General features: G+C 38.4%; 1 protein-coding gene across 1 annotated transcript in view; it reads right to left on the bottom strand.

The window, feature by feature from the left end:
• Positions 1-1,179: 1,179 nt before the first annotated feature.
• LOC149226982 (eukaryotic translation initiation factor 4E-2-like) overlaps positions 1,180-17,982 on the bottom strand; it is a 69,710-nt gene continuing 52,907 nt past the window's right edge. Inside the window, exons 4-5 of the mRNA XM_089377649.1 lie at positions 1,865-1,930; positions 1,180-1,761 (exon numbers count right to left, since the gene is read on the bottom strand). Coding sequence (XP_089233775.1) covers positions 1,714-1,761; positions 1,865-1,930 — 114 coding nt within the window. The 3' untranslated portion in view covers positions 1,180-1,713. The remainder of the gene's footprint in view (positions 1,762-1,864; positions 1,931-17,982) is intronic.

Genomic DNA, 17,982 nt, shown 5'->3' on the forward strand with positions numbered 1-17,982 from the left:
ATAAGCACACACAAGTTTTCTGCCCAATCAAACAAATCTTCATTAATTACTCTCGAACTTATTCGAACTCCCTTATCAGAAAAATCGCCCTGTGAGGAAATTACAAATACAACAATAACATGGATCTGACCCAGTTGATCAAGCCCCTAGATTTGTCCTTTGGTAGGTATTTCCTTTGTTGCACCCTTGCACCTTCCTCAAACCCAACACACTTGGATGAAACTCCAGCACCCAATCACTGAGATATCCTCTAAAGTCTTGTGTTTTCTCACTGTGTTGTTTCTTTTATAAGTTAGTTACTCAATCACTGAGATATCCTCTAAAGTCTTATGTTTTCTCACTGTGTTGTTTCTTTTATAAGTTAGATATGACTGAATCCCTGACCCTAAACCCTGAGGTTTCTTTTATAAGTTAGATATGACTGAATCCCTGACCCTAAACCCTGAGGTGATTGACAGTCGAAATTATATCTCAACATCACTTGAGATCAACGGTTGAGATCCATCTAATTCATTAATGCAAAATAACCTGTGTTTCATTAGATTAACTCACTTTATCTTATAAAAAGAAATTACTTTAATCAATGAAGTAATTTGCTAGGGTCGAAGGTGTATTAGGCAACTTCTGCATTCCTAGACACTTAAGTCTGTGCAAAGGTACCTGTCCGAGTTACAAACATCAACGGGACCTAGATATTTCATTGCTTTTTGACTTTTTGCTAGATCTCTTGCCATGCTTTCTTTTAAATGATGCTGCTTCTCCAGGTCTCACGTACACATTATTAAAATCAAATAGCATGTTGAGAATTCTGGCATTTGTTTATGGTTTTAAAATGAAAGAATTCTCCCTTCTAACAGTAATTTTCTCAGTTCATTATTCTGATTTACCATTAATGAAAAGATGTTTCAATATTTTCACTCATAATGTCTCCATCGTACAAAATCTTATTTTGTTGTTCCAACTTTCCAGACTGTAATACTGTGATTTCAGTTCTGTCCAGATTGATTGCAGTAAGTGTACGGTCATCAGAAATGTTTTACTGAATGAAAATCTAAAGGCAACTTACAGCAGCACAACCACAAACAGTTGCAAACCAACTCCATCACTTGAGCATTGCAATCCTACAAAACAATAAACACATATTGCAAGGCACTTCATAAATTCCCAAGCCCAGCTCTCTAGAAAATGGGAAAAATTGTATTCCTGCACAACGATGTACACATTGGCAAAGATGCATCCAGGTTAAGAGCTAGATAAAATTATGTGGAATTTATTCCTGTCCCTAGCAATAAAACTCATTAACTTCTCTCGCTGCAGAAAAGAAAATGTACTTTTGCTACAGCTAGCACAGTCCCCACCGTATTAATTTTTTTCCAAATGCAACTTAACTCTTATAACGGTATCCTCGTGTCCTCACGGTTGCTACACAACATTCAAAATATTAAATGAGGTGACGTAACAAATTACAACACGTACTATGATTGTAATATTAAAAAGGGAAACAGATACTAAATAAACATGTCTTCCATAAAAATACACTTTTCGCAGACAACGTTGGATCATGGACAGTTGACAATAACTAACACACTATAGCTGCCTTTATCTTTCTTATAAGAATGTATCAACACACTTCAGTCAGTGCCGAACCATTTCCCAGTGCATATATGGTTTCTCACAGGTGCAAAGGCAAAATAGATACTTCAAAATTTAACTTTATATTGTATATCTATTTCTTGCAGATTTATCCTTCTTTGCATCTTCCTGTGCAACATACAAATGACCGTAAGTAGCAGTCAAAGAAATAGAATCCAAGTTAACAAAACCTCAAAGGAAAACATATCTCAAGCACTTAAACTGAACTTACATGGAACATGTAATGGATCTTTTCGTTATAGTCGAGGAACTCTTTCCACTGCTTACCAATTGACATCTGTAAAATTACAAATAACATAAAACCAAGATGATGATTTACAGGAAAATGATACCGTCAGTCTTGTAACGTAAAGGCATAAAATCCAGGACCCCAACAAGAAAAAGCAGGAATACAATTTGTTTTGTAAGAAATAACTATAAGATCTAAATGCTGTATTTCACCTCTCGTAAACTTTTAGAATTCTGCCTGTTGTTAAGTATAAACACAAGGAATATAGCGCATTTATATCAATTAGACAAAAAAATTAATCCATACTTACCCTCGCCTGCAGTCTACTATGACTGTTTGACATATTTTGTAATTTCTCTAGTCATGGATTGACATACCCTCGCCTGCAGTCTACTATGACTGTTTGTCATATTTTGTAATTTCTCTAGTCATGGATATGTCAATCTCAAGCTTCATTATAGAAATGCTGCATGGTTACAGGAGCAATATAGATACAGTTTTGCCATAGTTTAAAGGCTCAAGATTTAAACAAAGTTTCATTTTATCAAGCCTTGTATAATTAATAGCAAGCTTTGTTTTAGCAATGCACATCAAAATTCAAAATACACATAAACAGTGAAGGTCAAATAGTTTAAAGGGTCCAAAATTTTATTTATCAATTAATGTGCTATTTCAGAAGTAAAGGATGGTCAAGCTAGTCATGAATCAAGGAGCAGATGGGCTAATATTTTCAGAATGTCTCTATATTTATGTTGATTCATGCTAGGTGACAGCATTTCTATTTTCAGTCTCTTCATTTCTGATAGGATGTTCAGTACGTTTCTGTTTTCCAATCCTAATGCAGGCTGAATGCATTAAGATCTTTTTTGGGAAAGGCTTAAGATCAGTTCTCTGTAATATTTTGATACCATTTCTGATATGGGTGTGATATCATATGCTTGTAAATGTAAACTTTATGCTCACTGTAGAATCCAGGTATGAGTGTTCGGGTTGAACAGTTGTTTAGAGATGTCTTGACAATGGATTCATCCATTTGAATGTATGATTTGAACTGCATGTCCAGTATAGAGACCAGTAGTTAGCATAGTTTTTAGAGTCTGTTGACAGATAATCCATGCAGAGGATATTTTCAAAATGCTATATGAATATGCAGAATGTATTTTCATTTCAGCTCAACTAGGATTTACAATTTTTCCAAGGAAAAAAAGAAATGTACAGATGACCTGGACCCTGGAACATGGTCAAATAAAAGCAACTCCTCATGCTCATGAACAGGAACTACAACATCATGTCACTGCCTCCAATAGCACTGTTCAGTCTGTGCCAAAGTCGCCTCTGGCCAACTGGCAACTTTCACTGCACTACCTTGACATCCATTCTAAATTTTAGATCAACAATAAGTCACCCAGTGCATAGGTGTAAATGTGGCAGGGGATCAAAATATAGGAATTGGGGATGCGGCAGTATACATCTTCAAGAAAATTGTGAAAAATTTTAAAAATAGGCATGATAACCAATTCATGACAACGATACATAATCAATGATTACTGAAATTTAAACATTAACAAATAACAATAAAATTCGAATTGATGATTCATAGTACATACATTCCGTTATTATTATAACATCAGCTAATATATGTTATTTTATTATTATTATACAGGCATGGTACCATCTCGATGCAGCTTCCATGTCAGTGCAGACAAGATTCATAGCTCCTCCTAAATAAAAAGTGTTTCTCTCAACTATATATATATATAACCCCAGAAAACCTGCCTGGTACTTCCCCTTATTTTGAGGATGGCACTTAATGTAAACCATAGTTGTCAGAAACTCGAGACTTCGCAACATAGGGCTCAAGGCCATTACAACGATATACTTGTTAAGAGCTCAACATGTCACTTGCAGTTGAGCTCTACATTGCGGGTTCAATTACTGCAAGTGACATGTTGAGCTCTTAACAAGTATATTATTGTAATGGCCTTGAGCCCCACGTTGTGAAGTCTCTAGCTTCTGACAACTATGGTTTATCTTAAGTGCCATCTTCAAAATTCAAAATAAGGGGAAGTACCAGGCAGGTTTCCTGGAGATATGTATTTCATAGTTTTAAAACAACATATATATATATATATATAGAGAGAGAGAGAGAGAGAGAGAGAGTCAAGGGTTTCTGCAGGTAGGCACAATGGATATTGACATTCAGCTCGTCAATTATTCAGAAGACTCTTTGAAGGAGGACATTTTCGTCTTGTAATTTGCAGAACAATCACTAGAAAACCATGCAAGTGATCTCCAGCTTTCCTGAATAGTTATACCAGTAAACACCCTTCCCAAAATCTGATGGTAGGTGGACTATCAAAAGTCACCAGGGGGAAAAGGACAAGGATATTACTAGAAGTTAGAAAGCAGGTATCACACGCTGGTTCAAAACAGCGACAGTCTCAACACCTTGGATGCTTTGCCAGCTCAAAGGAGTAGTGGAGTCTCCATGGATCAGAGTGTCGTAGGTATCTCCTTAAAGAAAACAATATGCCTGCCAAAAGTTGATTCCAAGAGGTTTGTAGCGCCAAAGTATGATGACGCAAACCTAGGGTTTATGGGGTCTCTTGTTCTGGAAGAAGAATTGCAGGCTGTTGTAAGTAGTCTTGGCAGGGAGGCTCACAAATGAAGGAGATGCAATGCAATTAAGTCAAGAGGTGAAGGCTCCTCTGGTTGTTGCAGAAGACCTTAGTGTCAAGCAAACTGGGTCTCTAGTAGAGCAGAAGATGGTAGGGAAATTCTTGGGATGAAGGGTATCCATGAGCAGATTAAGTGATTGATTGTACGAGGAATGGGTGCCATTGGTGTGTTATGAACCAGTTTTCTAATACGCTGGCAAAGGGCTAAAGCAGATTAGGTCTCTAGTAGGGAAAAAGATTGTAGGGAAATTCTTGGGTTGAAGGCTATCCATGAGGAGATTAAATGATTGGTTGTGAGAGAAAAGAGTGTCATTGGTGGGTTATGGACCAATTTTCCATATGCTGGCAAACGGCTAGATGAACTTCATTTCCAGAACGGAGGAGGATGCACTCAGTGTCTTGAAGGAGAGTTGGTTCCTTGATAGAGTTTTTCTCTCCTTAGAACAAGATCACATATAAGACCAATCGAAGAAGACAGGATAACCAGAAGACAAAAATAAAATGACACCATGTGTAGGGCAATACTACATTACAATTCTGTACTTATCACGATATTATCAAAAGTATGGCAATAATTTCGCAAAAACCAACCTCGTCGATAATATTGATAGCATATATTGTGATAATTTCCAAATTATTGTCATAATATCAGTTTTTCACAATAATTTAGGTAATTATTGCTCGATCTCTGTCAATGTTACCTTACAGCCAAATTCTTGATCATTTGGCCATCATTTTTTAAAGTGAATTAGGGGATTGAGCTCTAAAGATACTATGACTATTTTCCGTCAAGCAAATAAGGAGAATCTTTTTTTCTCATTTCCTGTGATTTATCTCATGAGATACATACCATAGTAGTTAATGGTAATATTAAATTGTTAAAGTAGATTGAGTAAAAGTGACTTTCTCTCCTCATGAGTGAAAGTGACATTCTCCTTTATCTTTTTTTAAGTGGCATTCTCTCCTTATATAAGTAAAAGTGACATTCTTTTTTACCGTTCATTAGGTGACATTATCTTTTATCTTTCATTAAGTGACATTCTATCCTTATGAGTAAAAGTGGCATCTCCTTTATCTTTAATTTTCATCCTTTCACTTAAATTTTTAACATTACCATTAATTATTTCAAGATGTTTGAGAGTGCTTCCAACCTCATTGGAATTCATATGGAGAAGTTAGAATTTCAGATCCCATTCAAAATTCAAAAAACTTCACATTTTTCAACATTAAAAGATTCGCAAGATTTCAATGTTTCCACTATATTTTCTCATTTATCTCCAGCACCAAGCCCTCTATGTACATCGATGATGGTGGCATTGATTGTTGAACTCCCTTGTCATGACCCTAGTAAAAAAGTACCCTTCACTCAAGCAAAATCATTATTTATGCATGTCAAGCTTTGTTTATCTTATTGTAATACTTAAATAGTGATATTGATGAAGATGATCCCAATATAGGCAATAATTTATGTTATATAGCTACTTGTAGCATGATTTTTTTTGGACTTTAGAGGCCATGTAGAGCCTCTTTGCTGATATATTTTGGTTCAGAGATGGATTGCACTTGGTGCTATTTTGGTTATATGCACCCTTACTTTATACATGAGAAACTTCGAATATTTGTGTATACGAGTTTTGATTCATATGAATGGACTTGAATAAATACATGTTTTTTACAAAATTTGAATATTTTAAGTATTTTTTTGGTCGACCAGTCTTTTGGTCCAGTTTTTTTGGGGGACCAATTCAGTTCTGACAACATTGTTGAAGATGATGTGACCATTTTCCATCAAGCAAACAAGGGAAATCTGTTGTTTTCATTGCCATGATTCATCTCATGAGATGTATTCATTTTTATTTTGATGTGATTTTGTATCATCCCATCAAAAGTAATAACTCAGGACATATATCATATTTCAGTATTGATATCTGATATACCATTTGACATCTTATATAATAATTTTATTTTCATATTTATGTAGCAATGTGTTTTTTTGATGTAGCAATGTGTTTTTTTGATGTTGATATTGTTGTATAAGTTTAAAAAAATTAATAATAATAATAATAATAATTTTTGTATTTTTTTAAATTTCCCTATAATTTCCAGTCTTGCCAATAACTTAAATTTCAGACTCCCAGAGATAAATTCCTAATGACGATACATGTAAGATTGGTGTTAGGTTTACTAATATTGCAAGAAGCAAAGCAATGCAAAAAAGCTCAAGCAGGGTTGGTGAAAGCCGACCCAACTGATGACAAATTATTATAAGGTTCTTTAAACAAGTCAATAAATGTCAATGTAAAGGCATAGAAATATTGCAAACACTAGCATATAGAACAGACCAACACTTCTGTATCAGCGAACTCCTATGGAACCAATTGAGCTGACCATATCTAACAAGGGAGTAGATACCTGTGGACAAGGATGACCCTTTAAATAATTTGCCAGATACACAGGAAATTCCTGCTCTAAATCCACAAATTAGTTTCTTCTGGCATGAACTACAGCACAAGATCCAACAACTGTACATGACATCTGAATCCCCAAGGGAGATGTTTAGCATTAGGTGGGATGTCTTTTTGTTTCAGGGGAATAGATGTAGCATTTGAAAGGGCAGCATAATTCCTATTATGAGCTCAAGACTTGATTCAAACTTTATTAACAATGGTTTTGAAATGAGATGACCAAGAGACTTCTACTATATGTAGCGTTTGGGAACATATATGTGGACTTAATTTTATTTTCAATAATCATAATCACTTTTTAATCAGTTATGTATTATACATGTTGGGAGTTCATAATGTGTGCCTACTTTATGTGTTAATAACCATTTCTCATATATTCTCACCCTAAGTTAGCATGTGAATGTTGTATATGTAGCAGAACAGTGTCAACCAAGAATGCATTAGTAAAATTGTAGCATGTTCAATGAGTGTTCAAGTGGCGGAAGAAGTAACCACGTCCACTAGACTTCTTGAGGAGAAACGCGTTAAAAGTATAGAGCAATGTTACCTCTCTACATGGCTCATGATTGATCTTTCCAAACCCAAATATGAATTTGTGCAAATGACCTTCAAACAAATATTATTAGGCCACAGCTAAGACAAATGCAACAGTAATGGAAACCAAAGGGTCATAAGATGGGTGCCTTTTTAGCAAAGCAAATGCTTCATGATTTGTATGATTTGTTGGGGTTGGTGTAGCGTGAGGACCCATTCCCACCCTTAAGACATACATTCCACATGCTCCAGCCTTCCAGGGGCCTTCAATGCTCCTTAGGAACATTCTCAAAAGCACAGGAACTCCATCGAGGAATTCAAGAATCCCTCGCCTGTACCCACCCTATCCCATGACCAAATCAATGGCTCCTTGGGAACCATCCATTCCCCCATCCCTCAACTACATCAAGGACTCCTCCATGTACCCCATGATAAAATCCCATCTGGCAAGTTTAAAAAAATAAAAATAGAAGCGTGAAAGGGTGGGCCCCACAAGTCCAAAAGCATAAAGCATAAATAAATAAATAAAACAATATAATAATATCAAGAAACTTGTTCTTTAGAGCTTAAATTTTAAACTTAAGCATTTTATTTTACAATGGCAGGACAAGAGGTTCAAAATTAAGGAAATCCCTCACTGAGGTTGCTGAAACACTATCCAATAATGGACTTAGCAGTACCAAAGCATGGATGTAAAATATTTGCAGCTGTCATTTAAGGGACACCACATAGAAAATTTCATCATCTATTGGACACACCATGATCTAGAATTAAGGCATGCAAACTATAATCACGAGTATCAAACTATCATCTTGTAATTTTGTAGCTTGTAAATTGCCTGCAGTATTGGGCGTCTCACCTTGGATGAGATCTGGGACATTTAAAACCCAAAATTCAATGCATATTTTGAGGATCTAGTTAGTGAGGCAACATTTTTAGAGGATATTATGGAGGATACTAGAGCTTTGATGCTGGCCATATTCCCCTTTTGATGGAGGCATGCACTTCATGGCTTATTCATTATTAGAAGCTTGTACATGTCCCATAACAACTTCCTACTTTATGTATTATTGGTTTATTAGTTGAAGGATACCGTTTCTTTATCCCTCCATAGGATAGATCTAGGGTTTTGACATTGGATATTACTATTTTATTGTAGATGGAGATGGAGCTCAAACCAATACAAGGGTTTTCTCTCTTCATTATTTTTCATGGTTAGCTTCTTTCAGTTTCCTCTTATTGGAGTGTATTGGATAAATCTTGCCTGGATAATATGTGACATGTAGAGAGAATTTTTTCCTATCTATGTGAGGCTTATGTTTCCAATTTTAAATGTTGTTGGTGACTAGTAGAATTGCTAGAACTTATTTTTTGGGCCATTTGTGCTGTATCTACCACATTAGAAAGGCTTCATGGGTGGAGTTTCTCCCTCTTTTCTCCCTTTGCTGTCTTATGTGTCAATGTATTATCTTGTTCCTGTCATCTCTAGAGTTATTGTCTATAATACTTCATTGTGTAGGTCGTGTTGTTGCAAAATCTAGCAGGCCTAGTGCAAAGCCTCGATAGGTGGATCCAAACCCAAGGGCAACAAGAGATCCACTAACATTGTCACCTCAACAGCCTTTCTCCAACTATTTAGTAGTATTCAGCCACAAGGGAGGCTTCACTAAAAGATCGCCTACAGGATATTCAATATGAATGGATAGTGTGATTGAACGAGGTCTAAAGATTGAGATATAGTATGGATGGAGCCTAGATGGCTTATGTAATATGTACTAAAGTTCAGGCACTCATTCCTAGACCAATTATAGGGCTCTTATAAGTTAGGATTTTGCAAATTTTCAAATATAAGGCAAGTGATGTCATATAACAGCCAGAAGAAAAGGCCTTTCAATGATTAATCAACAAAAGGATGAGACTTTCAAATAGATATCAAAGATCTTTATAATGGAGTTTCATGGCTGCAACTATGCATAAACAACAAATGGATGATGACATCAACACTAAAGGTAGGGTTTAACATGCAAAGAATGTTAGATTTTGCTTTTATATAATTTATTGATGCACTTCCTACCTTAAGAACAATAAAACATCTAACATAAATCATTTTTTGAGCAATATTTCACATAACACCCAAGCCCTAACCCTAAGTATCTAGGAATTAGAAATAAGGATAAACTAAGGAAATGGTTTGATCTGTTAGCTTTTGATGGTTGGGTAGCATTGGACATTTGATCAAAGAGGCTAAGAAACACTAGAACTCCATAACCCAGAAAAAGTTACACAAAAAAACACCTAGAAATGCCTCAATTAAGTTAATTAATCATTAATTAAATTTTTCCTAGTCTAACTTAGGGAAAATGATTAATTAACAGGTATTAATTGAGAAAGGTGAGATTTCTCTAGAAACTCACATGGATCGACTTAGAGATGATCTTAGTCATTGATGAGGATTTAATCATAGTCGTTGGTGAGCCAACGAGAGATTACAAGAGGACGACGATGTGGTTGGAGTGAAACACACCAGTGATCAAGGCAGATCGAATTTCTAAGAGAGCGGAGTTCAGCTAGAGAAGAATTTGAGCCAGAGATTGAGTGGTAGTGACTAAGGAAGCAGCAGAGTCATTTGTCAACAGTAGAGCAGCAGTAGTTGGGAGGCCGAATTATTTCTACAGAGAGGCCAAGCAACCAAAACCCCAATTTGAGTGTTGGAAAGTGATCGTTTTAGTTGCAAGAGGTCGGGAGATCACCAGGAAAGCAGAGCGAGTCACTTCTAGGGTGAGAGGGAGGCAAGACGGCTCATCTAGAACCAGCTAACAAGCAATGTGAATTATCTGGGCCAAGCATTGCGCATTTCTAACCAATGCAAGTTGCTGAGAGGAAAAGCAAACAGGGCCAAAGGGGCCGAGTTTGGTTGCAGAAGGGAAGAATTTCCTCCAAATAATTTTGGTAGTATATTTTGTTGGAGGCATCCATATTTGTACTCAGAATTTTTGCTGCTACATATAATAATAAAACCCTAATCTGTTGCACCAGTTTTCCCACATTGGGTTTTTTCGGGGACTATTGTCCAAAAATAATTGTCAATTTATGTGTGTGTGCATCTATATTTCTCAGTTCCAACATTTTATTTCCACAATGTTTTATTTGTAAAGAAGTTGTAGTGTGATTAATTTGTTATTTTGTCGTAAACAAAATAAATTGCATAATTAATCCAATTAGAAGAATTAATTCCAATTGTTGCATTTCAAGGAAAAATTCACATGGTATCAGAGTAAGTTTGACAGATCAGAGGCTCAAAGACAAAGAGGGGGGAATTCACAGTTCGGAGGGAGTAGCAACACATTTTCTCCAGATTTGCCAAGAGTCAGTCACGCAATTTGTGTTGAAAATGTAACTATAGTCGGTCTTCATTATTGCTATTGTACTTTATCATTATGTATTTATTATAGAATTGAAAAATAGGAAAAAGAAAATTAATTTAAGCATGGATTTCAGGATCCTTATTTATTAGGTCTAAGCCTCCATTGTAGGCTTCTAGTGTTTTCTTGACTCAATAGAGTCATTGTCATATTTATTAGACCCTTCTTGGGTTTTTGTATCATGTAAAGAAAAATTATTTTGAGTCAAAACAGTGATATTTCACCTCCTCACCAAGTCGGCACTGCCTTGATGAAGTCGACCCTCTTTGGGGCAATTCGACCCTGTGAAAGCAGTGTAAATAAAAGAAGAACTCAATATATTTGGCATCCATCTATCATCAAGTTCGATCTATAGTAAAGGAAGAGAAAAGAAATTGTGAAGTCAAGGAGAAAGAAGGTCAAATCAAAGGAAAAACAAAATTGAAGCTTTTGGGCATTTTCTCTCTCACACATGAGAGATTTTTAGGGATTTTGAGCATGTTGCAGTGGACAAAAAAATTTTAGTGACTACAGGTCCGAAATTCTGAATTGCAGGGAGTCGAAGTTGCAATTTGAAGAAGTTTTGAAGGAGATGACTCTTGTTGACTTTAGCAGAGTTTGTCTACTTGGAAGGAGGGTTGACTTGGTGATTGGAGGAGGTCTTTGTCTTGGTCAAAGGGTGTTGGATAGTCTCACTTTGACTTGGTTCTATTATAGAACAAGAGTTTGACTGGGTCTTCCCCTAAGAGAGGGGCTTTGCCCTAGCTAAGTGCCTATATCTTATGTCTCTTGTTCTTGTGATCTTCATGCATTTTTGATTTGGTAATTGCTTGATGAAAGATAAAATAATAAAGAAGTAAAGAAGCCAACACAAATCACAAGTAATTATCAAGAAAAGAGGAATCAAACCCTAATAACTACATGCATTGATTTCTCAACAGTTCGAATTGTTGGGCAGAGGGGTCGATTTTTCAGTGCAAGTGGTAGGAAAATTTGCAGAGCCCGGTGGTAGTTCCAGCAAGCAGTGGTGAAGCCAGTTAGCAGTTCCATGACGCAGATCAGCGAATTCAATTGAGTAGATCTGGACGGAGTTGATTAGCAACAGTTTTGCATTAGCAGAATCAGCATCAAGAGGAAGAGAAATAGCGCACATAGAGGAATTTCTCTCAAAGGGTTTCCAGTTTGAATTTAGAAGGAAATCTAAAAGTTCCAGTTGCAGAAGCAGAACCAACAAGCAGGACTGCGCATTCCAGAAAGGAGTGTGAATTGCAGAGCAAGTAGCCAAGCAAGAGAGGAGGAGATTCCTGTTTATTTTCCCAGTTGTGAGTTTTGCAAAAAATGGCCTCAACAGGACTTCGAGATCAAGATAGGCTAGATGGAGCCTCAAATTATTGTATCTGGAAAGCCAGGATGTCTTTCCTGCTAGATGAGCATGGTTTGAGGACGTACGCAGAGAGAGTTGTTGCACTATCGATAGACCCACGGCAGCTAGAGAACTACAATAAGCATATGGCCAAGGCGAAGCGATTGATCCTTGATGGATTTCGAGATGATGTAGTCTCATACATAGCAACCAAGAATACGGCCAAAGAGATGTGGGATGCTCTCGTAGCACTATACCAGAATCCTTCCAAGAATCAAAAGATGTTCTTGAAGGAGAAGTTGAGAACCACTAGGATGCAGAAGGGAGAACATGTTACCCCCTACCTCACCAGGATTCAAGATATCTAGAATGAGCTTGTTACAGTGGGAGAGGCACCACAAGAAGCTAAACTAGTGCATGTACGCATCAACGGTTTCACCAAGTGGGCTACTTTTGTCCAAAGCATTACTGGACGAGATCAAATACCTTGATGGGATCGATTATAGGCAGGTTTCACACAGAGGAGATGTGACTTGCTTTAGTCAAGAGTAGTCTCAATGGCAGTAGCAGAGGATCGAAGAGTGTGAAGGAGAAGGAGAATGTTGCCCTTGCATCGAAGGGAAAGGAAAAGAAAGGTCCCAGTCAAGGACAAGGCTCACAGGGAGGAGAGAAGAAGAAAAAGGCCCTGTCGAATATCAAGTTCTTCAAGTGTGGCGAGTTTGGTCACTAGAGTAGCCTGTGTCCTTCGATGAAGGAGGACAAGAAGGAGACACTGGAGCATTGTGTCAATTTATGTGTGTGCGCATCTATATTTCTCATTTCTAGCATTTTATTTCTGTAGCGCTTTATTTGGGAAGAAATTGCAATGCAATTAATTCGATATTTTGTCGTAAACAAAATAAATTGCATAATTAATCCAATTAGAAGAATTAATTCTAGTCACTACATTTCAAAGAAATTTTCACATGGTATCAGAGTCAGGTACAAATGGAGCCTAGATGGCTTATGTAATCTCTACTAAAGTTCAGGCACTCATTCCAAGACCAAATATAGGGTTGTTATAATTTAGCGTTTTACAAATTTTCAATGATAAGGCAAGTGATGTCATATAACAGCGAAAAGAAAAGGTCTTTCAATGATTAATCAACAAAAGGGTTTTATAATGGAGTTCTATGGCTGTAACTATGCATAGACAACAAAAGGATGATGACATCAAACCTAAAGGTAGGGTTTAACATGCAAAGAATCCTAGATTTGTTTTTATATAATTTATTAATGCACTCTCTGTTGAAAATAATACCAAGGAGAGGTGTTACTAGGCATTTATCCCTTTTAGCCTAGTAGACACATTAATGACTTTTGACTTGGTGACATTTATGAGTTATATTAATGTCATGGATGGAAGAGATACTTAAAAGTGGTGTACCATGTACTTTTTTAATATTAAAGTCACTTGTACTTTATAAAGTGACTTTATGTGTAAAGTACATAGTTCACTTTTCTAATCTTAAAGTGGGTTGAGAAAATCACTTTATGAGAAAATCAGAAACAGGTATATAACTTGAAAAGGTACGAATAAGCTTTTAAGTAATGGGGCTAATGTATGAGGGGAGTCATTTGGGAAAAGTGATCTCAACCACACATCTTGAAATTTGGAGAGTAAATCTCAACCATTGAATCCCAGAGTTAGGGATTCAATCTTTCCCAAAAGACAAAAGAGAAAAGGGAGGCTCATTCTTTGCTTCACACTTGAGAGGAGAGGAGAAATTCAAGGAAAGTTTGTAACTTGAGGAAGAGAGCTCGAATTCCTAGGCAAAAGGGGCAGCTAAACCAGTGCAGAAATCGAGGAGCAAGGCAGCCATAGACCAGCACGAAATTTGAGCCACGAGTTTTGAGCCAAAGGGTTGCATGGTTTCTGAGGAAAACAGCAGCACAAATTCTGAGATTTTTGGGCACGAAATCCAAGGGTATTCAGCTGCTGCTTGGCGCAAAATTCCAGGCATGAGTTTTGAGGCAGCTGATAAGTGGCAGCACAGAAATCGAGAGGCTTAGACCTGCACAGATTTCGAGGCACTGCAAGCTGTTTCAAGCATAGAATTCAAGGCATCTACAGCACAAATTTTGAGGCTGACTTGGCACAGAATTCAAGGCTGATTTGGCACAGATTTCGAGGCTGATTTCTGAGCACAGAAATCAAGGAGCTGAGCTGTGTAAAAGTGCAGAAAATTCTGGGCACTTAAAATTGTGAAAATCTGAAAAATATCAGTGGGCACAATTTTCCAGATTTGCATTTAAAGCTTCAACTAAAGGGAGATAAGTACGTGGTTATTTTTATGTACTTAGACTAATTTCTCAAGCAATAAAATCCTCCTTTGAAAACCAGTTTTCCCCAAAAGGCCGTGGGGTTTTTTCCGTGGTCATATTGACCAAAAATAAGTGTCTCTCATGCTTGAAATGCTTGCATAAATTTTGATTTAGTTACAGCTGATAGGAAATGTGAAAAATAGTAGAAGCACTCATTAAATGTTTACAATGAATGCATACTGAAAATTATATCAGCATGACAAAACATGCGGATTGGGTCAAATAAACACTTGCAAACTTGTAAACTGGGGTTAGGGTGCAGATCATTAATTTTCTACATGGTATCAGAGCTTAGTTGAACCAAGTTGAGGCTCAGATCTTCATTTTCAGTCAGCTGATAAAGAGGGCAGCAAGCTACCAAAGTCTTCAAACAGTGAATCATACCTTTGAAACTTTGCCAGAAACCCAAAGATTTCAACAGTTCAGAGGGAGAGTGGTTTTAGCTTCCAGATTTGCTTCATTTAGTTGGTACTGGGGTCATGGCTACTGGGTTGAGATTAGAGGACAGATTGGTGGGGGCTGAAAACTTTGGCCCATGGAAGTAGAGGATTATGCTTTTTACTGGAGGAGGTGGAAGTGTGGGATATTGTACAAGCAGTTGTACAACCCCCCACTGATCCATCTCTATTGGTAGAGTTCACCAAGAAAAATGTGAAGGCAAAGAGGATCCTCCTAGATGCTATCAAGAATCATTTGTTCCCTCGTGTCTCAAGAATAACATGCATATCAGATGTGGGAGTCCTTGGTCTCTTTGCACCAGAGTTCTAATGAGAACAAGAAGATGGTGTTGAGACAAAAATTACGCAACACCAAGATGACCAAGACCGATAGTGTTACATCTTTCCTCACCAAAGTCTCACAGGTGAAAGATGAGTTGGCTGCTATTGGAGAGACTATTCCAGAGGAGCAGTTGGTTCGCATTGCTTTAGAGGGGTTCACCGAGAAGTGGGATAGTTTTATCCATAGCTTGGTGGCTAGAGAGCATTTTCCTGGATGGAGGAGGATGTGGGATGATTTCCTTCAGGAGGAGATCAGGAGAAGCATGCGCAATGGCAGCAAGAGTGGTGGGGGAGGTGAAGAGGAGAATGTTGCTCTTGCAGCAAAAGGCAAGAGGACAAAGAAGATCAAGAAGGGGTCTTCTAGTGGAGCAAAGCAGGATAAGGGGAAGCAGAAGGCTAAGGAGAAGGACAGGAGCAAAGTGAAATGCTTTGCTTGTGGGAAGATGGGTCACTCTGCCGTACAGTGTCCGAACAAGAAGGGTAGGAAGAAACAAGGAGTTGTAGCTACAGCAGATGTGGATGAGTTTGCAGTTATGTTTGACTCCGAGTGTGCTTTGGTGGTGAGTTTAGCCAATCATGTCACATCTTCACGTGCATGGTTCATAGATAGTGGAGCATCCTACCATATGACCGGAGTTAGAGAGCACTTCACGAGCCTTTTGGAGGATGGCATTGACTTGGAGGTTGTGCTTGGTGACAACTCCAAAGTCAAAGCGGCAAGTATGGGGACAGTATCATTTCAGAGGGAGGCATTACCTCCTCTGAAGGTGATAGATGTTCTTTATGTTCCAGAGTTGAAGAAGAGTTTGATATCAGTTTCCAGTTTGGAGGACAGGGGGTATGAGGTACTGTTCCGAAAGGGACAAGTGCTATTGTATCCTGGAGGATCCAGTATCGAGTTTGTTTGTGTGATTGGAGTTTGCAGCGAGAGACTATACAGATTCATGTTTCAGCCTCTTCGAGCTATGGTGGCTTAGACTAGCAGTAGTGGTTTATGTGAGTTGTGGCATAGGAGGTTGGCCCACTTGCATCATGGAGCTTTCAGGATGTTGAGGGAGATGGTTACCAGGTTGCCAAACTTCAGCACTGATCATGATGATGTGTGCAGAGGGTGTGCTTTGGGAAAATACACCAAGACACCTTTCCAGAGTAGTGACAGCAGAGTTGCAGGTGTCCTTGATTTGATTCATTATGGTGTGGTCCCATGTCCCATGTATCATTGAGTGGATATGAGTATTATGTGCGTTCATTGATGACCACTCCAGGAGGCCTTGGATTTACTTTCTGAAGACCAAGGATGAAGTCTTCCGGCGATTCCAAGAGTTTAAGGCTCTTGTGGAGGACCAGATAGGGAGAAAGATCAAGGTGTTGAGATCAGACGATGGGAGTGAATACACTTCAGCAGAGATGAGAGACTTTTGCGGGAGTGTTGACATAAAGAGGGAGCTCATTGTGCCTTATAACCCTCAACAGAATAGGGTGGCAGAGAGGAAGAACATGACCATTGTGGGTGCAAAACCAGAGCCCACACAAAGTCTTCAGGAGCAAGACTCCTGAGGAGATATATACCGGCAAGAAGTCGGAGGTTGGGCACATCAAGATTTGTGGGTGCCTTACATATTCACACGTCCCTAAGGAGAAGAGGACGAAGCTGGAACCCACAGCAGAGAGAGGTATATTGATGGGTTACAGTGAGACCAGCAGAGCCTACAGCATATACCTTCCTGCACAGAGGAAGATTGTCTTGAGGCGAGATGTGAGATTTGAGGAGGAGAGGGCTTTGAGGAGGTCTCAAGAGATTGATCAGGTAGAGCAACAAGCTCCTCAGCAGGGGGCCACACCATAGGTTTCAAGAGCATCAAGTGGTACACCAGGATCAGGAGGTTCACCTTCTTCAGGGGTGACAGGTTCACAGAGCATAGCTTTGCCTAGTACCGGATCACCTGGTGCAAGTTCATCGAGCACGGTATCTCAAAGTTCAAGATCTCCTTTGGTTAGTTCAGAGCCTTCCTTGCCAGGAGGAGAGGCACCAAATAAGGATTTTCCCACACATCCACAAGAGACTACTGCAGGGAAGAGGAAGCCAAGATGGCTTCGGGAGACCCTGAAGGAGGCTCAGAAGGCAATGGGGAGACCCAAGTGGTCAGTGAGGGAGAGCAGACCACCAGAGAGGTTAGGTGACTTCGTGGAAGATGTTGTAGAGACAGGGCCAGCTTGTTTTGAGGAGGTTGCCAGACAAAGATCTAGAAGGATGCCATGATGGAGGAATATTCTTCTATCATGAAGAATGATGTCTGGGAGGTAGTGCCACGTCCTTATGGGAAATCAGTTGTGACTTCTAGGTGGCTCTACAAGATCAAGCATGTTGCAGATGGCAGCATTGAGAAGTTCAAAGCTCGATTTGAGGCGCGGGGGTTCTCATAAATAGAGGGAGTTGACTATGAGGAGATCTTTGCACGGGTTGCTCGTTATACTTCCATTAGAGCAAATATATCTATAGTAGCTGAGATGGGATG

This window comes from Pinus tabuliformis, chromosome J, assembly GCF_031772625.1.
Source record: "Pinus tabuliformis cultivar Carrire ecotype Pingquan chromosome J, CPIR1, whole genome shotgun sequence".
Lineage (NCBI taxonomy): Eukaryota > Viridiplantae > Streptophyta > Pinopsida > Pinales > Pinaceae > Pinus > Pinus tabuliformis.